General features: G+C 42.0%; 1 protein-coding gene across 1 annotated transcript; it reads left to right on the top strand.

The window, feature by feature from the left end:
* The first annotated feature begins 10,640 nt into the window (after positions 1-10,640).
* On the top strand, positions 10,641-15,703 carry LOC109875336 (inhibin beta C chain-like). Its single transcript, XM_020467663.2, has 2 exons — positions 10,641-11,963; positions 14,234-15,703. Exons 1-2 carry the CDS (start codon positions 11,618-11,620, stop codon positions 15,025-15,027), a joined length of 1,140 nt encoding a protein of 379 aa, XP_020323252.1. The 5' UTR covers positions 10,641-11,617; the 3' UTR covers positions 15,028-15,703.
* The last annotated feature ends 6,024 nt before the right edge of the window (positions 15,704-21,727 follow it).

Here is a 21,727-nt window from a genome sequence, read left to right as displayed (position 1 = left end):
GAGTCTTTTCGAGCGTTTCGCAGCTGCCAACTTGACAGTCAACCTGTCAAAGAGCAAAATTGCCCAAGCAATGGTGAAATATCTTGGGAAGGTGGTGGGGTACAGGAAAGTCTGACCGGTCCGGGCAAAAGTCGAGGTCATCAATAACCTTCCGGTACCACCATTCTCCATCTGAGAATGGCTGGTTACTACCAGGCTTTTTGCAAGAACTTTGCCCAGGTTGTTGCACCACTTGCAGATTTGACCAGTCTGAAAGTATTTCTCCAAAAGAGCCCTGACTGTCAGGAGACTTTTGCGAAGACAAAGACCCTTTTGCTCTCTGTACCAGTGCTAGCTGCTCCAGATTTCTGTCGTCCTTTTGCTTTGTACACTGATGCCAGCGAAGTAGGAGCAGGGGCTGTGCTCCTACAGAGTGACGATAACTATGTTAAGCAAGCACCCTGTGGGGTACTTTTAAAAGAAAATGGTCTCATATCAAAGACATTACTCGACTATTGAGGTTTATGTATCGGACCACACCGATTGGTGTCACATCGTCAGTATGTATTACAGCTGTGCTAGCTTGTCATCTCGCTACTCAGAAGGTGTTTTATCTGTGCCGACAGGTGATATTTAAGAGCGGCTGGCCCAGTGCTCCAGTGGTCTTTAAATATTTGGAGGGTTAACACCTTTAGTTGACACTCCCTGGTTGATTATTAATATTTGAACTATCCTTTATCTGATCTTCCCTGTTTTCTTTTGCTCCACTCTTTGGTTTGTTTCCTGTCTTTAAGTTAGGTGTGGGTTTTTATTTTGTTTGCCTGTTCTTGGGTAAATTTAGTGTGCGCTCATGGTGGGTGTCTTTTAGGTGCCAGTTGTTGTTCAGTGGACACCCCCGCGAGTGTCTTTCAGTACCCCTCCTAGAACCCCACCTGTTTCATTTTGGTCGTTAATGACTCTTTCTTAGTTTCCCCTTCTATTTGAGAATTCATTTCCTGTTTCTTGCTTGGGAAAGTAACATTATCATGGGGCGGCATCAGTGCTCACCTTATTAATAGCCCATATGCCACTAGGTGAGAGAGGTTTTCAGTGTTTTGGGGCAGAATTATGTGAGGTGCTGTTGGAGGTGCATCTTGGTAAGTTTAGTTCAGAAAATGCCGCCCTCGTCAATCTGCCACTCTAGGCAAAGAGCAACCTTGCCAGCATGCCCTTTGCATTGGGATGCAAGGCAGGTCAATTGTAAATGATCAGTACTTGTTAGAACTATTCAGGCATGAAAATGTCATAGGAAAGTTTCTCTCTTTTTCTCTCACCACCACCTCCTCTACTCTTCTTCCACTGCCATAGCAACAGAGGAGACTGAAAGTACACGAGGTCTCCGTCCCAAATGGCACCCTGTTGCCTATATATATATTGGGGCGGCAGGGTAGCCTAGTGGTTAGAGCTTTGGACTAGAAACCGGAAGGTTGTGAGTTCAAACCCCCGAGCTGACAAGGTACAAATCTGTCGTTCTGCCCCTGAACAGGCAGTTAACCCACTGTTCCCAGGCCATCATTGAAAATAAGAATGTGTTCTTAACTGACTTGCCTGGTTAAATAAAGGTAAAATAAAAAAATATAAATAAATATAAGGTACTACTTTTAACTGGAGCCCTATGGGAAGTAAACCGGGTTGGTTGTCCAACAGAATGAAGCCACTGATGCATGTTCAGTAGGGAGACAACAATGACATACAGTACACAACTGAGGTCTGCTACGTTTCAATAATTTCTAAGCACAATTAAATACTTTGAATTCCAAATGAATATCACCCAGCTATAGTCTGTCCAAAAATATCCCAATTTTTCTTGCTATACATCTACAGATGACAAGTTTATCTTCCAATCTTAATGACCTACACTGTTATGCTTGATCACATACGCTGTAGGCTACATGTTAAGCTATCAATAGCAACTAAAATCAATTCAGCCCCAGGCTTCTGGTGTAGAATGAAAATGCCCCTAAACACTGACCTAAGGCCAGTTTTGTAGTTTCTCTCCTAATGGTGAAGGTTGGGATTTGGGGAGGCTAAACTGATCATAGATGCATAAAGATACACTTTTATAGAACACTTACCGGTGAACTCTACTATGGACTGGATTAATATTCTCATTGCCACTAGAGGGAGACATGCCATTCTGCAGCATGTCCTGCCTTAGACTCCTTCACTGATAGCTTCAACCACATCCTGCCTCCTTGGCAATCTGCCCATGTGTGTGGGAGAGAGAGGATGATGTTTACACACTGCCTCCTGATGGGACGCCACACAGCTTACACACACACACACACACACAAGCTTTAGACTGGTCTTTGTGAATGGACCATGAAGCTGCTACGACCCTGTACGTTAGCATAGCAAGCAAACCATGCATTTCTACTGAAGTCCATCTCACATCTTCATACAGTAGGAATTGAATGACTCATCTAAACAAAAGATGATATAGTATGGCATGGGGTCAACTTTGATGACCTTGATATGCATTTTAATGTTACAGTGGGGCAAAAATAATTTTGTCAGCCACCAATTGTGCAAGTTCTCCCACTTAAAATGATGAGAGAGGCCTGTAATTTTCATCATAGGTACACTTCAACTATGACAGACAAAATGAGAAGAAAAATCCAGAAAATCACATTGTAGGATTTTTAATGAATTTATTTGCAAATTATGGTGGAAAATAAGTATTTTGGTCACCTACAAACAAGCAAGATTTCTGGCTCTCACAGACCTGTAACTTATTTTCTGTCCTCCACTTGTAACCTGTATTAATGGCACCTGTTTGAACTTGTTATCAGTATAAAAGACACCTGTCCACAACCTCAAACAGTCACACTCCAAACTCCACTATGGCCAAGACCAAAGAGCTGTCAAAGGACACCAGAAACAAATTGTAGACCTGCACCAGGCTGGGAAGACTGAATCTGCAATAGGTAAGCAGCTTGGTTTGAAGAAATCAACTGTGGGAGCAATTATTAGGAAATGGAAGACATACAAGATCACTGATAATCTCCCTCGATCTGGGGCTCCACGCAAGATCTCACCCCGTGGGGTCAAAATGATCACAAGAACGGTGAGCAGAAATTCCAGAACCACACATGGGGACCTAGTGAATGACCTGCACAGAGCTGGGACCAAAGTAACAAAGCCTACCATCAGTAACACACTACGCCGCCAGGGACTCAAATCCTGCAGTGCCAGACGTGTCCCCCTGCTTAAGCCAGTACATGTCCAGGCCCGTCTGAAGTTTGCTAGAGAGCATTTGGATGATCCAGAAGAAGATTGGGAGAATGTCATATGGTCAGATGAAACCAAAATATAACTTTTTGGTAAAACCTCAACTCGTCGTGTTTGGAGGACAAAGAATGCTGAGTTGCATCCAAAGAACACCATAGCTACTGTGAAGCATGGGGGTGGAAACATCATGCTTTCGGGCTATTTTTCTGCAAAGGGACCAGAACGACTGATCCGTGTAAAGGAAAGAATGAATGGGGCCATGTATCGTGAGATTTTGAGTGAAAACCTCCTTCCATCAGCAAGGGAATTGAATATGAAACGTGTCTGGGTCTTTCAGCATGACAATGATTCCAAACACACCGCCCGGACAAAGAAGGAGTGGCTTCGTAAGAAGCATTTCAAGGTCCTGGAGTGGCCTAGCCAGTCTCCAGATCTCAACCCCATAGAAAATCTTTGGAGGGAGTTGAAAGTCCGTGTTGCCCAGCAACAGCCACCAAAACAGCACTGCTCTAGAGGAGATCTGCATGGAGGAATGGGCAAAAATACCAGCAACAGTGTGTGAAAATCTTGTGAAGACTTACAGAAAACTTTTGACCTCTGTCATTGCCAACAAAGGGTATATAACAAAGTATTGAGATAAACTTTTGTTATTGACCAAATACTTATTTTCCACCATAATTTGCAAATAAATTCATTAAAAATCCTACAATGTGATTTTCTGGATTTTTTTTCTCATTTTGTCTGTCATAGTTGAAGTGTACCTATGATGAAAATGACAGGCCTCTCATCTTTTTAAGTGGGAGAACTTACACAATTGGTGGCTGACTAAATACTTTTTTGCCCCACCATATAAGTAGGGCTCAGAGTTTTTCCGGTCAGGTCACACCAATGACTCTATATACACTATTAATGGACAAAGCCAACCATCACGTGACATCTGTCATTCTTATGTGAAGACTGAATAGCGCATGTGAAGCCAAGGAAGTCGGTTAAGATGGCGTCTCGTGTGGGAGATTTATGTAGACGTAACATGTGAAGTTTGAGCTACTCCAGGATGTGACGTTGCAGGCTAGCTCAGTGCTGCCCCCTCTCGTTGAGTATTTCAAATTGAAGGCCGACCTGGATACGGCAGGCTGCCATTAGCTATTAAATTATCCTTGTAATTTCTTCTGTGTGGGATTTTAAAATAATTGGTTCAAGGACAGAGTGCCTTCGGAAAGTATTCAGACCCCTTGACTTTTTCCACATTTTGTTACGGTACAGCTTTATTCTAAAATGGATTAAATAAAAAATTCTCCGCAATCTACACACAAAACCCCATAATGACAAAGTGAAAACAGATTTTAGAAATATTTTCAAATGTAAAAAAATGCAAATAAGAAATTCTTATTCAGACCCTTTGCTATGAGATTCAAAATTGAGCTCAGGTGCATCCTGTTTCCATTGATGAACCTTGAAATGTTTCTACAACTTGACCTGTGTTAAATTCAATTGATTGGACATGACTTGGAAAGGCACACACCTGTCTAGGTAAGATCCCACAGTTGACAGTGCATGTCAAATAATAAAACAAGCCATGAGGTCGAAGGAATTGTCTATAGAGCTCCAAGACAGGATTGTGTCGAGGCTCAGATCTGGGGAAGGGTACCAAAAAATGTCTGCAGCATTGAAGGTCCCCAAGAACACAGTGGCCTCCATCATTCTTAAATGGAAGAAGTTTGGAACCACCAAGACTCTTCCGTGGATGGATGGCAAAACTGAAGGAGCGATCCATCACATTTAACCATGGAAAGAGGTCTGGGAATATGTCTGAATATAAACAGTGTAGCTATTCCCTCCCCAAGGCAATCAAACAAGCGAAATGCCAGTACAGGGACAAAGTGGAGTAGCAATTCAACGGCTCAGACACGAGACGTATGTGGCAGGGTCTACAGGAAATCATGGACTACAAAAATAAATCCAGCCACGTCACGGACACCGACGTCACGCATCCAGACAAACTAAACACCTTCTTTGCCCGCTTTGAGGATAATACAGTGCCACCGTCGCAGCCCACTAAAAAGGACTGCGCCCCCCCCCCCCCCCCCCTCTCCTTCTTTGTGCCTGACGTGAGTAAAACATTTATACGTGTTAACCCTCGCAAGGCTGCTGGCTCAGACGGCATCCCTAGCCGCGTCCTCAAAGCATGCGCAGACCAGCTGGCTGGTGTGTTTACGGACATATTCAACTCTCACTATCCCAGTCTGTTGTCCCCACATGCTTGAAGATGGCTACCATTGTTCCTGTTCGCAAGAAGGCAAAGATAACTTCATTAAATGATTTTCGCCCTGCAGCACTCACTTCTGTCATCATTAAGTGTTTTGAGAGACTAGTCAAGGATCATATCAACTCCACCTTACCGGCCACCCTAGACCCACTTCAGTTTGCATACCGCCCCAACAGGTCCACAGACGACGCAATCGCCATTACATTGCACACTGCCCTATCCCATCTGGACCAAAGGAATACCTATGTAAGAATGCTGTTCATTGACTACAGCTCAGCATTCAACACCATAGTAACCTCCAAGCTCATCATCAAGATGGAGGCCCTGGGTCTCAACCCCACCCTGTGCAATTGGGTCCTGGACTTTCTGTCGGGCTTCCCCCAGGTGGTGAAGGTAGGAAACAACATCTCCACTTCGACGAGACAGCCTACAGGGAGGAGGTGATGGCACTTGGAATGTGGTGTCAGGAAAACAACATCTCACTCAACGTCAACAACACAAAGGAGATGATCGTGGACTTCAGGAAACAGCGGAGGGAGCACCCCCCTATCCACATCGAAGCGACAGCAGTGGAGAAGGAGGGAAGTTTTAAGTTCCTTGGCATGCACATCACAGACAAACTGAAATGGTCCACTCACACAAACAGTGTGGTGAAGAAAGCGCAACAGCGCCTCTTCAAAATCAGGAGGCTGAAAAATTTGAATTGTCACCCAAAACCCTGACAAACTTTTACAGATGCACAATCGAGAGCATCCTGTCGGGCTGGTATGGCAACTGCACCACCCTCAACCGCAAGGCTCTCCAGAGGGTGGCGCGGCCTGCACAATGCATCCCGGGGGCACACGACCTGTCCTTCATGACACCTACAGCACCCAATGTCACAGGAAGGCCAAAAAGATCATCAAGGACATCAACCACCTGAGCCACTGCCTGTTCACACCGCTATCTTCCAGAAGGCGAGGTCAGTACAGGTGCATCAAACCTGGGACCGAGAGACTGAAAAACAGCTTCTATCTCAAGGCCATCAGACTGCTAAACAGCAATCACTATCTCAGAGAGGCTGCTGCCTACATTGAGACCCAATCACTGGCCACTTTAATAAATGGATCACTAGTCACTTTATACAATGCACTAAAAATAGTTCAACTTTAATAATGTTTACAGGTCTTACATTACATGTGTATATATAGGACTGCATTTTATATTATCTATTGCACCTTCGCCATCGCTCATCCATATACTTACATGTACATATTCTCATACACACAAATCTAAAGGGGTGAATTAGGTAGTTGTTGGGGAATTGTTAGATTACTTAGATATTACTTTTAGATATTATTGTTAGATATTACTGCACTGTCGGAAATTGAACCACAGGCATTTCGCTACACTCGCATTAACATCTGCTAACCATGTGTATGTGACAAATAAAATGGGATTTGATTTGATTTAGAGCTGGCCGCCCAGACAAACTAAGCAATCGGGGGAGAAGGGCCTTGGTCAGGGAGGTGATGGTCACTCTGACAGAGCTCTAGAGTTCCTCTGTGGAGGTGGGAGAACCTTCTAGAAGGACAACCATCCCTGCAGCACTCCACCAAACAGGCCTTTTATGGTAGAGTGAGCCAAAAGGCACTTAAAGACTTTCAGAACATGAGAAACAAGATTCTCTGGTCTGATGAAACTAAGATTCAACTCTTTGGCCTGAATGCCAAGCGCCACATCTGGTGGAAACCTGGCACCATCCCTATGGTGAAGCATGGTGGTGGCACCATCATGCTGTGGGGATGTATTTCAGCTGCAGGGATTGGAAGACTAGTCAGGATCGAGGGAAAGATGAACAGAGCAAAGTACAGAGAGATTGTTGATGAAAACCTGCTCCAGAGCGCTCAGGATATCCGACTGGGGCAAAGGTTCACCTCAGGACAACGACCTTAAACACACAGCCAAGAAAATGCAGGAGTGGCTTCGGGACAAGTCTCTGAATGTCCTTGAGTGGCCCAGCCAGAGCCCGGACTTGAACATCTCTGGAGAGACCTGAAAATAGCTGTGCAGCAACACTTCCCATCCAACCTGACCGAGCTTGAGAGAATCTGCAGAGAAGAATGGGAGAAACTCCACAAATACAGATGTGCCAAGCTTGTAGCGTCATACTCAAGAAGACTCAAGGCTGTAATCGCTGCCAAAGGTGCTTCAACCAAGTACTGAGTAAAGGGTTTGAATAGTTATGTCAATGTGATATTTCAGTTTTTATGTTTAATAAATTAGCAACAATTTCTAAAAACCTGTTTTTGCTTTGTCATGATGGGGTATTGTGTGTAGATTGATGAGGTCAAAACATTTTTAAACCATTTTGGAATAAGGCTGTAACAAAATTTGAAATGTATATGGAGCAAACTGTTTTCTGCAAACAATGCCTGCAGTACCGTGATCGGCCTTGAACTTTGTGGGTTCAATGAGAGAGGGCAGTTGTTTGCCCTGGGTCACAGTCAGGAACACTCAGGGCCTTCTTTGTAGATTGTTTTCGTAACGTTGTCAGGTAAACAATGTGCATGCTTCTATGTGGCAGAAGTCCATGTGTTGTTGTGATTCTGGATGGCCAGATTGCTTGAAAGAATGACAAGAAAATTCCACATGGGGAATTGTGTGGCTCATTTCAGCTAGTTTAATCTTGTTCTTGATACCATGTCTTGTTTTGAGGTGTTTTGACGAATTTCATGTCAATTCTAATATGGCAAAAAAATTGCTAGCTAGCTAAACCCAAAAATTTAACGATCTATTTGAGAGATGACAAGTGCTCATACTGAAAATTATTCTATTCCGTTTGTGGTTATTCACAAAATGAAATGATTAATTCATTGAGAACTTAATTGAAATGTAATTGAAATCTATGGCATTCATTTAATCTCAAGGAACAGAATTGACCCAATGTGACATCCTTGCTTGTCTCCACTGTATTAAAATATTTTATACAAACAATTATTATAAAATTATTGTAATAAAACATTGATACATAAAACAATTCAAGCTATTCCAGAATACACCTTCGAAATACATTTGCCAAGCAAGCTCAATGTCCACTGATTCCATTAGTTAGATGTCATCGAAAATGAAGTAAAGAATGAGTGGTCACCCATATAGGCTATACAGCACTGTCAGTTCAAACGAGCCATTGTCCTTGTGGAATCCAGAATGTGATCGTAATTGGGAGTGGCAGCTCTCTATGCCTTCCGGTCTCAAAAATAACACCTTCCCTTTGTAATGCTGACAGTGGGCCTAAGGCTGATTACTCAATATCCTGTTCTGTTTGCTCACTCTGACATGAGAAAGTGAATGTCACTGTCGGTCTGTCGATGATTCATACTTGGTCACCTTTCACACACTTTTAGCCCCAAGGTTGAATTCACATTGCACATGATTGTTTAATCATGTCAGTGACTCATAGATTGGAAATTTACACACTCCAATTAAGCAATATGGTCAGAAATGTGGTTAATGTTAATGACACTTACTTCAATAAACTAGGCCTAGTCACATACGATTTGATGACATTGAATGTATGGCTTTTTCATATAAGCCATTCTCTGCTTGTACAAGAAAAAACATTGTATTATGATAATCATTGTTCCACAACCATATCCATTCTCTAGGTTATCTTCTTCAAAACCGTTCTAAACACCTTTCCTGATTTAAAACCGGTTTTATGGACAGAAATAAAATAATTAATTGCAGGAGGCTTAACTTACAGTACACATAGCACCCTCCATTCAAAGGCTGGCCCTATCCTTTTGTGGGCCCTAAGTGAGGTTTGGTCGGGGCCCCCCATCTCGCGGGCAAAACATTTGTGGCCCCCCTCTTGATGCCGGAGAGAAACATATCCGAGTACTGTAAGAGTGACTAACAAAATCAATGTGGGCTCCCTGGAGGTCAGGGCCCCATCAGTAATTTGGCCTTGATTACTACAAGTTAGATAGCTGGCTAGACTAACTTAGCAATCTACAAAATGTTAGCAGATATGGGCTAATTGAGTGACTGACATAACAGAAAAACTGCTGATGCACAACCACATTTTGAAATTGCACCTTGTGTATTCTAAAATTCGAATTCCACTCGGTTTCCCAGAAAACAATACATCTAAAATATTTGTTTATTTGGTCAGGGGCCACCTAGGGGCTGGGGGCCCTACGCAACCACTTATGTCATTAAAGTATAGGGCTGGCCCTGCTTCAATTACAAGGTATGAAAGGTTCATATGCTTCAAGCATACATTGTGTGTCTATTTGAAGTCCACTGTGACTGCTTTATAAACCCGAAAAAAGAGAAAAGCTGCCACAGTGGAGAGAATGTCAGTCACACTTGGAGACACGTCATAGGGTGGGGACGCCACCATAAACACACAATGTACTGATCCTGCGCTGATACTGGTTAAAGAAGTCTGACTGACTTCCACATCGTCTGGAGAAAAGAGATCCACCCACCATAAATGAAAAGAATCTACTGTCTATTTACAGTACAAGTGTCGTCCACAACAAACACTACAGTATCTGTAATATGTGGTAAATTGCTGTGACACTCCATTTTTCTGATAAGGCTAACAGAGTGGTCATGACGACATGGGGAAAGAGTCAATTCGAATATTACATGATAGGGAACCACAATAATTAATGCTGACATGATATACAGTAGTCGTGTATGTCATTTCCTTGATCAAATTATGCCTGAGTAGGTTCATTCTATATCATTACAATGCCTTTGGTGCAGAGGTTGCAAAATTCGTATGTGTCTTTTCTGGGGCCTGGAGTTTTTCCTGATCTCCCGAGTGGCGCAGCCTGGTTCAAATCCAGGCTGTATCACAACTGGCTGTGATTGGGAGTCCCATTGGGCAGCGCACAATTGGCCCAGTGTCGTCCAGGTTTTGCTGGTGTAGGTTGTCATTGTAAATAATAATTTGACCTTAACTGGCTTGCCAAAGTTAAATAAAAAATAAAAAATAGAACTGATCAATCAAAACTCTGGGTCCCATTTGTAGGCTATAACAGGTTCCAACTTGAACTTTTCTCACTGGCTCAAGCGGGCCAGTTAGCCAAAAATCTACTGGCCAGAACAGAATTTCTACTGGCCCGGATGATGTAGTTTTTAAATGCATTGGGATCATGCAGGCTATATTTGGTTGTGATGATATGTATTAAAAAGCTGTTTAATATAATTTAGCAATGTAAGTCATTACTCCATTCTTTAGATTTGCTGCAGTAGGCCTGCCAAGACAAATGCTACAGTGTATTTTTGTAGGTTTCTTTTTGCAGACAATAAACAGTAACCAGCCTATTGCTAGTTTTACTTTGGTAAATTACTTTCCCTAAAATAAATAAGCACAGCGACTAGATTGATGGGCGCTTCATTTTGCTCAGGACAGGCTCGCATGTAAACGTAGCTCGAGAGGTTGTGACTCGCTGGAGCGTAGTGGTGCTTGAATGAACAAAAGGCCAATCATATTGCTCAAATACAAATAGCACTACTTTTCTGCATATTGTCTTCCATGGTAGACTGGGACAGAGCAGCAAAATTTGATCCCTGGAAGGCAAAAATGTGCTGAGAAGTAGCTGGTCTGGTTCATGCTGCTGCTTTGGAAGTGTTATGGCAGTTTGAAAAGTACTGAGGCAAACACTGTCTCACCACACATTTTACGGTGGCTCTGCTTTAGTGAAAGTCATAGCTTAGGCTTAGTCATAGCTCATATCATCATAGCTTATTGTATTTACAACACATATTGATACCACTAATATGAGCGGTATTATACATGGTTATATGCAGTATTTTGTATGGAAACAATCCATTGAACTCAATCAATACATGAAAGGTTCAACTGTTTTCAGACATGAATTATATTAATTTCTTCTAAGGAGTACTATACAAAGCGTGCTTTCCCACCTTGTGGAACATGATAGATAATGCATGCTACATAATCCTCTACATAATGAAGAGTGCTCACCTGACATCAAGGAGAGGTGTGGCCATGCAGGAGCTGTATAAATGAAAGCATGTCTGGAATTTCATTCATAACATTGACAACCCCAGACAGGGTGCACCTCTGAGAACAAACCAACCATGCCTAGCTCAGTCGCACTGCGTTTTCTCTTCTCTTGGGTGGCCCTCCTCTCCAGCCTCCATCAGGGGGAGGGCCGGCCCCGCCTGGCCAAAGACAGTACACCCCACCTGGGGCAGGAGGAGAGCCATAGGGCCCTGCTCCTGGAGGCAGTGAAGACAGGCATCTTGAGCTCCGTGGGGATGGAGAAGGAGCCCAGGCCCAGGGAATTGGCTTCAGAGGAGGAGCTGAGGAGGATGCATCAGCTCTACAGGGAAACACTGAGGCAGCTGACAGGGAACTCCAGTCAGGGGGGGGAATCCCGGCATTCCCCCTGGAGGACATCCACCCTGCTTCTCCCAGCCACAGGTGAGACCTTATTTAAAGACACATAGCTACTGTACTGGTTTTAACCACAAGGACCTGACTGTTGACATTCTAGATTTAGATCTGACTGCATGGAATTTTGCCTTTACGCATGGTGTATTTATAACCTATTGAAAAGGTCTAACTCGCCAATGGTTTGGGCTTTGTCAAAGGTGTGTACCTTGTGTCCCAATCAACATTCTCGCACGGTTGTGTCTTTAACAAGAATAATTCAAATGCGCTGTTATGACAAAACAAACGAAAAGCCTTCAAACACATTTCTTTTGGTGTAATGTTAATGTACCTGTCAGTGTTCTCTCAAACCCTATCTCGTGAGAATGAGTGAGTCATACAATTTAGTCTTAGTGCTTTGTTTTTGTGTGCATTCCAACAAAAGCCCGCCATTAACATTAGCATTTGAACTTAGCAAAGGCTTGATAGTAACTCCGAGAGCAGATATTAATTACAGTTGAAGTCGGACGTTTACATACACTTAGGTTGGAGTCATTAAAACTCGTTTTTCAACCACTCCACAAATTTCTTGTTAATAAACTATAGTTTTGGCAAGTCGGTTAGGACATCTACTTTGTGCATGACACAAGTAATCTTTCCAACAATTGTTTACAGACAGATTATTTCACTGTATCACAGTGAGTCAGAAGTTTACATACACTACGTTGACTGTGCCTTTTAACAGCTTGGAAAATTCCAGATAATGATGTCATGGCTTTAGAAGAATCTGAAAGGCTAATTGACATAATTTGAGTCAATAGGAGGTGTACCTGTGGATGCATTTCAAGGCCTACCTTCAAAATCAGTGACTCTTTGCTTGGCATCATGGGAAAATCAAAAGAAATTAGCAAAGACCTCAGAACAAAAATAGTCAACCTCCACAAGTCTGGTTCATCCTTGGGAGCAATTTCCAAACGCCTGAAGGTACTATGTTCATCTGTACAAACAATAGTACGCAAGTATATAAACACCATGGGACCACGCAGCCGTCATACCGTTCAGGAAAGAGACATGTTCTGTCTCCTAGAGATGAATGTACTTTGGTGCGAAAAGTGAAAATCAATCCCAGAACAACAGCAAAGGACTTTGTGAAGATGCTGGAGGAAACAAGTTCAAAGTATTTATATCCACAGTAAAACAAGTCGTATATAGACATCACCTGATAGGCCGCTCAGCAAGGAAGAAGCCACTGCTCCAAAACCACCATACAAAACCCAGACTACGGTTTGCAACTGCACATGGGGCCAAAGATCGTACGTTTTGGAGAAACATTCTCTGGTCTGATGAAATGATGAAAGAAAAATATAACTGTTTGACCATAATGACCATCGTTATGTTTGTAGGAAAAAGGGGGAGGCTTGCAAGCCAAAGAACACCATCCCACCCTGCACGGGGGTGGCAGCATCATGTTGTGGGGGTGCTTTGCTGCAGGAGGGACTGGTGCACTTCCCAAAATAGATGGCATCATGAGGAAAGAAAATTATGTGGATATATTGAAGCAACATCTCAAGACATCAGTCAGGAAGTTAAAGCTTGGTCGTAAATGGGTCTTCCAAATGGACAATGACCCCAAGCATACTTCCAAAGTTGTGGCAAAATGGCTTAAGGACAACAAAGTCAAGCTATTGGAGTGGCCATCACAAAGCCCTGACCTCAATCCCATAGAACATTTGTGGGCAGAACTGAAAATTGTGTGTGAGCAAGGCCTACAAACCTGACTCAGTTAGACCAGGTCTGTCAGGAGGAATGGGCCAAAATGCACCCAACTTATTGTGGGAAGCTTGTGGAAGGCTTCCCGAAACATTTGACCTAAGTTAAACAATTTAAATGCAAGCTACCAAATACTAATTGAGTGTATGTAAACTTCTGACCCACTGGGAATGTGATGAAAGAAATAAAAGCTGAAATAAATCACTCTACTATTATTCTGACATTTCACATTCTTAAAACAAAGTGGTGATCCTAACTGACCGATAACAGGGAATTTTTACTAAGATTAAATGTCAGCAATTGTGAAAAACTGAGTTTAAATGTATTTGACTAAGGTGTATGTAAACTTCCGACTTCAACTGTACCTCATCTCCAAAGTATATAATAATGAACCATTCTAATTTGTAAATAATTTGAATGTAATTTAGCAATTTTTTGAGGCTGTAAAGACAGATCCATTATAACTTTTAAAAGCACAGCCTATTGAGGTGATGACAGTAATTCCAAGAAGCTGAGCATTTGTCTAACAACCTTCTTTTCACCTCTTTCAGTGGAGCCTTTCAAAGTGCTTCGGAATGATGAGGAACACACATCAGATGTGCTTTGGTACAGAGCTGTCTTCCACAAGAACCCAAACATCAGGAAGGATCTCACTTTGGCCTGGGCTGAGCTGAAGCTCTACAGACAATTGTTGGATGGCTCGAAAGCTGCCGAGCCCACGATTAGTGAAGAGGTTCATGTTAAGATCTATGAGACGAAACCGCTGAACTCTTCTCTATTGATTCACACAGAGACCCTTGTTCAGACGGTCGCTACAAGAACTGGAGATTTGACTTTGGACATCAGAACTGTTGTTGAAAAGTGGAGAGGGAGGACGGACGGCTCCTCTCTGGTTGTGGAAGTAGGACTGGCCATCGAAGAGGGTACAGATCCCAAGAGGACCCCTCAGATGGTCCTGGAGGTAGACCTTGTAGAGCCTAGATCAGCAAGCAGAAGGAGACGGACTCGGTCCAACAAAGAAGACAACTGCGATGAAGACGGTCGCTGCTGCCGAAAGTCTGTCAACGTGTCCTTTAAGGAGATTGGCTGGTCAGACTGGGTCGTTGCCCCCGATGGTTACAACATGCACTTCTGTGACGGCTCCTGCCCCCACAACTACAAGCCAGCTAGCATGCACGCACAGGTGAAGTCTCGTCTTCATCACATCAACAAGGGAGCAACACCTCGGCCATGTTGTGTGCCGGCAGCCTATGAACCTATGGTCCTCATGCACTATGACAGTCGGGGAAAGTTGAAGCTCACACCCTTCAATGACTTGATTGTCAGCAAATGCCACTGTGCTTGAGTTCTTCGGGACAAGACCAGGCAAGGACAAAAAAAGAGTTGGAACAAACTTTTTCCTTTATCCGAGCCATTAGATACAATGTGCTAGTGGTACATTCTGAAATAGAAGGGATACTGTTTTGAAAGGAAGTAAGAAAATAACAGTTGTCATGCTCAATTAGTGACATTCCTTGTGTCCTTTTCAATGGTTAAACAAACAAAAATACCCAACATCATCCATCATCCATGGATTCTGAGAGCAAAAATAGGTTCATTGTAAACAATTCAAGTTACTGTGGAGTGATGATTCTGATATGTACTATTTTATTTGGAAGATTAAACTTATGTTCGTCTCATGTGGCCCGTAATGTCATATTCTTCCAAGACTATGTACAAAATTACATTATTTATTGTAATTTATTTAACAGGGTCTAAAACATATTTGTATTGTTTGTAGTTTTCCAATGTTACAATATTTAGTATGTTCCTTACATCACTGTACTTTAAATATATATTCAATTGAATTTAATGCTATGTACAGTATTATTTCCAAACATTTTGGAAGTTTGTCCATAGAAAATATACTATTCTTTAACATTTCAATAATAGTAGTATGGATATTACTACTGTTTATGTTGGGTCGTTGTGCCTGAATGCATCTGTACACAAACTTTACAATAAATATTTTTACATACAAATTATGTTTTTACCCCATGTGTTTAATTCCTTAGCAACAGCAACAGAACTTGACATTCTGACAAGATGTGTGTGTTATTGTGCTTCGGGAAACCATCTAGTCAGATAATATTTCAAGGTTAGGGTGTGCCGTGAAATACATATATGATAGTCAATATCATGCAGCTGTAGCCTTGAAACCGTTCATACTGTGCACTCTTAGAAAAAAAGGTGCTATTTAGAACCTAAAAGAACGAACAAAACATGCTGAAAAGCTGCTGTGTTGTTCAATGAACATGTAACCCGATCAAAAAATCCCAACCTACGGTTCACAATGCTTCCAAGTTGGGAAATAGAGCCTGCGAGAAGAGCCCTGTGGCTTCAGGCTATTCGATGTGGAAGAGTAGAAAATTGTGGGCAGCTGGTGTCCAAGAAGCTGCACGTAGCTAGTTATCTGTGTGGAAAACGTTTAATCAAAGGTAATGCATCTTGTTTGGTATAGTTCATTCGTATCGCCACTCACTACTTGTAGCTGTATGTAGCTGTTTGTTTGTGTTGTTGGTCTTGGCTAGCTTAATGTTCCGGTCGGTAGCTAGGTACAGTAGCATTCACTCAAGTGGCTGCAAAAGGGCATGAGGGAAGCCCTACAACAGTACATTTTTCTAAGTAGTAAGAACGCTCGGGAGCAGGCAATGTTGAAAAGTCATCTTTAGACATGTCGTACTTTCATAAATGTCAGTTTGTAACTGACCAAAACAAGCAGACAAGAAAATTGTGTTTGAAAAAGTCTAGATTTTTCTGTGAGCCAATAGGGTAACCTAGGTAACCACAGATTGTTTTCCCCACAGGTGGGGCGAGGCTGCGACATCTAATACCGACTGGGAGTATAGGAGAACCCTTTGAATGACCCTTTTTGGTTCATGTAGGACCTTTTTCACAGATGGTTCTATGGGGACAGCCGAAGAACAATTTTGGAACCCTTTATTCTAAGAGTGTAGCCTTGACCAAGGAGTGAATGACCTACGGGACAAATGAGTAGTGTTTAATTTTGCATGACAGTAAGAATAGCACACTGCACACATGATGCAATGCATTGTAAACTCAGCCCCATAAACATATATAATATCTTTAAACAATAAATCAAATGAGTTTTCGTGTAACGTAATGATAAAGGATTATGAAAGGCAATACTGTATTTTGATAACCACAATTCAATATTATAGCGATAAGTTTGGGTAAATAAATAGAAAACAAATCATGCTAAAGATACTGTGTGAGAACTATTAGCATCATATTTGACTTTTTATCTAAGACTAAGATAACAAAAAATAAACAGGTAGCAGGCAACCAAACCCGTTGGTTTTCTATCAAACAACTTCAAAACAAACAATTATTCACACAACAGTTTTGAGACATCACCCAACACTACTTTTGGGTGTGTACAGTAGAAGACTTATTTTGTAAATTGTGAGAGAGATGTTGATATGAAAGTCAGAGAGGATAGCCCATTTCAATATAAAATACATTTGTCAGTGTATGTACTGTATACACATACTAATATATATATACAGTGGGGCAAAAAAGTGTTTAGTCAGCCACCAATTGTGCAAGTTCTCCCACTTAAAAAGATGAGAGGCCTGTCATCATAGGTACACTTCAACTCTGACAGACAAAATGAGAGAAAAAATATCCAGAAAATCACATTGTAGGATTTTTAATGAATTTCTTTGCAAATTATGGTGGAAAATAAGTATTTGGTCAATCCATGCAGATCTCCTCTAGAGCAGTGATGTTTTGGGGATGTTGCTGGGCAACACAGACTTTCAACTCCCTCCAAAGATTTTCTATGGGGTTGAGATCTGGAGACTGGCTAGGCCACTCCAGGACCTTGAAATGCTTCTTACGAAGCCACTCCTTCGTTGCCTGGGCGATGTGTTTGGGGTCATTGTCATGCCGAAAGACCCAGCCACGTTTCATCTTCAATGCCTTTGCTGATGGAAGGAGGTTCACTTAGAATCTCACGATACATGGCCCCATTCATTCTTTCCTTTACACGGATCAGTCATCCTGGTCCCTTTGCAGAAAAACAGCCCCAAAGCATGATGTTTCCAACCCCATGCTTCACAGTAGGTATGGTGTTCTTTGGATGCAACTCAGCATTCTTTGTCCTCCAAACACGACAAGTTTTACCAAAAAGTTATATTTTGGTGTCCTCTGACCATATGACATTCTCCCAATCTTCTTCTGGATCATCCAAATGCTCTCTAGCAAACTTCAGATGGGCCTGGACATGTACTGGCTTAAGCAGGGGGACACGTCTGGCACTGCAGGATTTGAGGCCCTAGCGGCGTAGTGTGTTACTGATGGTAGGCTTTGTTACTTTGGTTCCAGCTCTCTGCAGGTCATTCACTAGGTCCCCCCGTGTGGTTCTGGGATTTTTGCTCACCGTTCTTGTGATCATTTTGACCCCACGGGGTGAGATCTTGCGTGGAGCCCCAGATCGAGGGAGATTATCAGTGATCTTGTATGTCTTCCATTTCCTAATAATTGCTCCCACAGTTGATTTCTTCAAACCAAGCTGCTTACCTATTGCAGATTCAGTTTTCCCAGCCTGGTTCAGGTCTACAATTTTGTTTCTGGTGTCCTTTGACAGCTCTTTGTTCTTGGCCATAGTGGAGTTTGGAGTGTGACTGTTTGAGGTTGTGGACAGGTGTCTTTTATACTGATAACAAGTTCAAACAGGTGCCATTAATACAGGTAACAAGTGGAGGACAGAGGAGCCTCTTAAAAATAAGTTACAGGTCTAATCAATCAGCCCCCTTGAACTTTGCGACCTTTTGCCACTTTTCAGGCTTCAAACATAAAGATATAAAACTGTATTTTTTTGTGAAGAATCAACAACAAGTGGGTGCAAAACTCTAACAAAACTGATAGAGACATACCACAAGCGACTTACAGCTGTAATCGCAGCAAAAGGTGGCGCTACAAAGTATTAACTTAAGGGGGCTGAATAATTTTGCACGCCCAATTTTTCAGTTTTTGATTTGTTAAAAAAGTTTGAAATATCCAATAAATATCGTTCCACTTCATGATTGTGTCCCACTTGTTGTTGATTCTTCACAAATAAATACAGTTTTATATCTTTATGTTTGAAGCCTGAAATGTGGCAAAAGGTCGCAAAGTTCAAGGGGGCCGAATACTTTCGCAAGGCACTGTATTTACACCGTGTGTACATAACATTAGTAACACCTTCCTAATATTGAGTTGCACCCCATTTTTACCCTGTTTAAAGGCACTTAAATCTTTTGTCTTGCCCATTCACACTCTGAATGGTACACATACACAATCTATGTCTCAATTGTCTCAAGGCTTAAAAATCCTTCTTTATCCTGTCTCCTCCCCTTCACCTACACCAGCGGTTCCTGATATGAAAATGGGGTCACAGGAGAATTCTCAAAATCCCCCCCAAAAATATACAAAATACCACAAAAAATATATATATACGTATATATATTATAATAACGCCTTTGTATCTGAAAATCATTGTTACGTGGTTAACCTTAAAAATATTAATGAAAATTATTCAAATCTGAAAGATAAAATTCAAGATCATGGGAAAAGGTCGGACTTAACCGTACCATATGAATCATTCTAGGCCCGCTACGCTATGAAACAACACACTATTGCAGAGACTACCCTTCGCCAGCACAGTGCTCTTGTCTGCGTTAAAACCAGATATCGATCCAGCTTGGTTATGACAGCAGAGATGAGGCGCACACTGTCGACCACGCCCTCTGATTTTTAAAATCTCAGACGCGACATGCCTCAAGCACCCCCATCTATTAGTGGTGGTGAGATAAGAGACATTATGTAAGTTCCAGTTGACTGCCCCACATTAAAAGTATGTGATGGTGAGTTGAGAAGACAATCAGAAATACTGTTAGAATGTTTTTCAATTGACTGCCATAGCCCTAAGTAAAAGAGTAAACATTGGCTGTTAATTACATTTTTTTTAATTCACAAGAGTGTGGGCGCGAGAATCTTCAGATATCAAAATTGGGTTGTGGGCCAAAAAAGTTTGGGAACCCCAGAACTACACTGATTTGAAGTGGTTTTAACAGGTGACATCAATACGGGGATCATAGCTTTCACCTGGATTCACCTGGTCAGTCAATATCATGGAAAGAGCAGGTGTTCCTAATGTTTTGTACACTCAGTGTATATTTGTGTATGTTCATTTAATACATTTCGGGAAGCCTACAGTGCTATGTACACAGGTTACTTGTCCATTGCTTGAGTAGATTGATGAGGGGTGTGACATATCAAGTGTCCGGAAAGTTGAATATAAGTAAGTAATCAATCTCCAGACATGCACAAATATTTACAAATATAGCCGTCTTCATATAGTAAAAGTACAGAGAATGTACACTAGGTAACTCGCCAAGTTCTTTGTTCATACTTACAAGAAGTCCATCCTCTAATTCTCCACAGCCAAGACCTGATATTAATATCCTCAATCTTACGTTTTGAAGGGTCTTGTTACCACCCAATGTATACAATTTGCAGGGAGTCAAAAATCTGAATCAGTCTTCATCATTGTGCAAACTTGGGTGGGTGGCGTGTGATGTTGAGTGCGGTTATTCAGGAGGCAGTGTTATAACGGGCTTCGGTATTAAGCTGTTTTTAAGAGTCTCTCTCTTTCAGATGTACTCACTGTGGCGTGATAAATCTGAAAGGTATCCCACCACAAGAGCGTGCAACTAGGTCACAGGGATATTTGCTTCCTCTCTATGTGTCTCCTTAAAACCATAAATGAAACACTACTACTACTACTCCTCCCACAAAGTTCAGTGTTGGAACCTTTCCATCGCACAGGGACACTCATTGGTTCAACCATAATTAATGTTTGTTTGGCCATTTCTTGATTTTGAGCATCACTTCCTCTTCAGCATTTGACCCCGCTGGACATGAACTGCATTTATCTGCCTTAAGTTTGAAGTCCACATTAAATTCTATCATGGTTGAAACGTTGTTCTATTACAAATTAAGACAATGTTTGGGAATCCAAAACATGCTTTTGGTGTTCCCCAGGAGTATCCTAGGCCCGCTCTTGTTTAGTCTCTACATTAATGACGATTCTGTTGCGTGCACTGGCGTTGAAAAACAGATGTACAGTGGCAAGAAAAAGTCTGAACTCTTTGGAATTACCTGGATTTCTGCATAAATTGGTCATAAAATTTGATCTGATCTTCATCTAAGTCACAACAAAGGACAAACAGTCTGCTTAAACTAATAACAAACAAGCAATTATACGTTTTCATGTCTTTATTGAACACACCGTGTAAACATTCACAGTGTAGGGTGGAAAAAGTATGTGAACCCTTGGATTTAATAACTGGTTGGCCCTCTTTTGGCAGAAATAATCTCAACCAAATGTTTTCTGTAGTTGCTGATCAGACCTGCACAAAGGTCTGGTGGAATTTTGGACCACTCATCTTTACAAAACTGTTTCAGTTCAGCAATATTCTTAGGCTGTCTGGTGTCCGCTCTCGAGGTCGTGCCACAGCATTCCAATCGGGTTGAGGTTAGGACTCTGACTGGGCCACTCCAGAAGGCGTATTTTCGTCTGTTGAAGCCATTCTGTTGTTGATTTACTTCTGTGTTTTGGGTCATTGTCCTGTTGCATCACCCAACTTCTGGTGAGCTTCAATTGGTGGACAGATAGCCTTACATTCTCCTGCAAAATGTCTTGATAAACTTGGGAATTCATTTTTCCATCGATGATAGCGAGCTGTCCAGGCCCTGAGGCAGCAAAGCAGCCCCAAACCATGATGCTCCCTCCACCATACTTTAAAGTTGGGATGAGTTTTTTTTATGTTGGTGTGCTGTGCCTTTTTTTTTCCACACATAGTGTTGTGTTGTGTGTTCCTTCCAAACAACTCAACTGTAGTTTCATCTGTCCACAGAATATTTTGCCAGAAGCGCTGTGGAACAACCATGTGCTCTTTTGCGTACTGTCCAAAAAAACAGTGGCTTCTTCCGTGGTG

The sequence above is a fragment of the Oncorhynchus kisutch genome, linkage group LG30, assembly GCF_002021735.2.
Source record: "Oncorhynchus kisutch isolate 150728-3 linkage group LG30, Okis_V2, whole genome shotgun sequence".
Classification (NCBI taxonomy): domain Eukaryota; kingdom Metazoa; phylum Chordata; class Actinopteri; order Salmoniformes; family Salmonidae; genus Oncorhynchus; species Oncorhynchus kisutch.
Note: the sequence above shows the minus strand (reverse complement) of the source record. Positions and strands in the feature narration are given on the sequence as shown.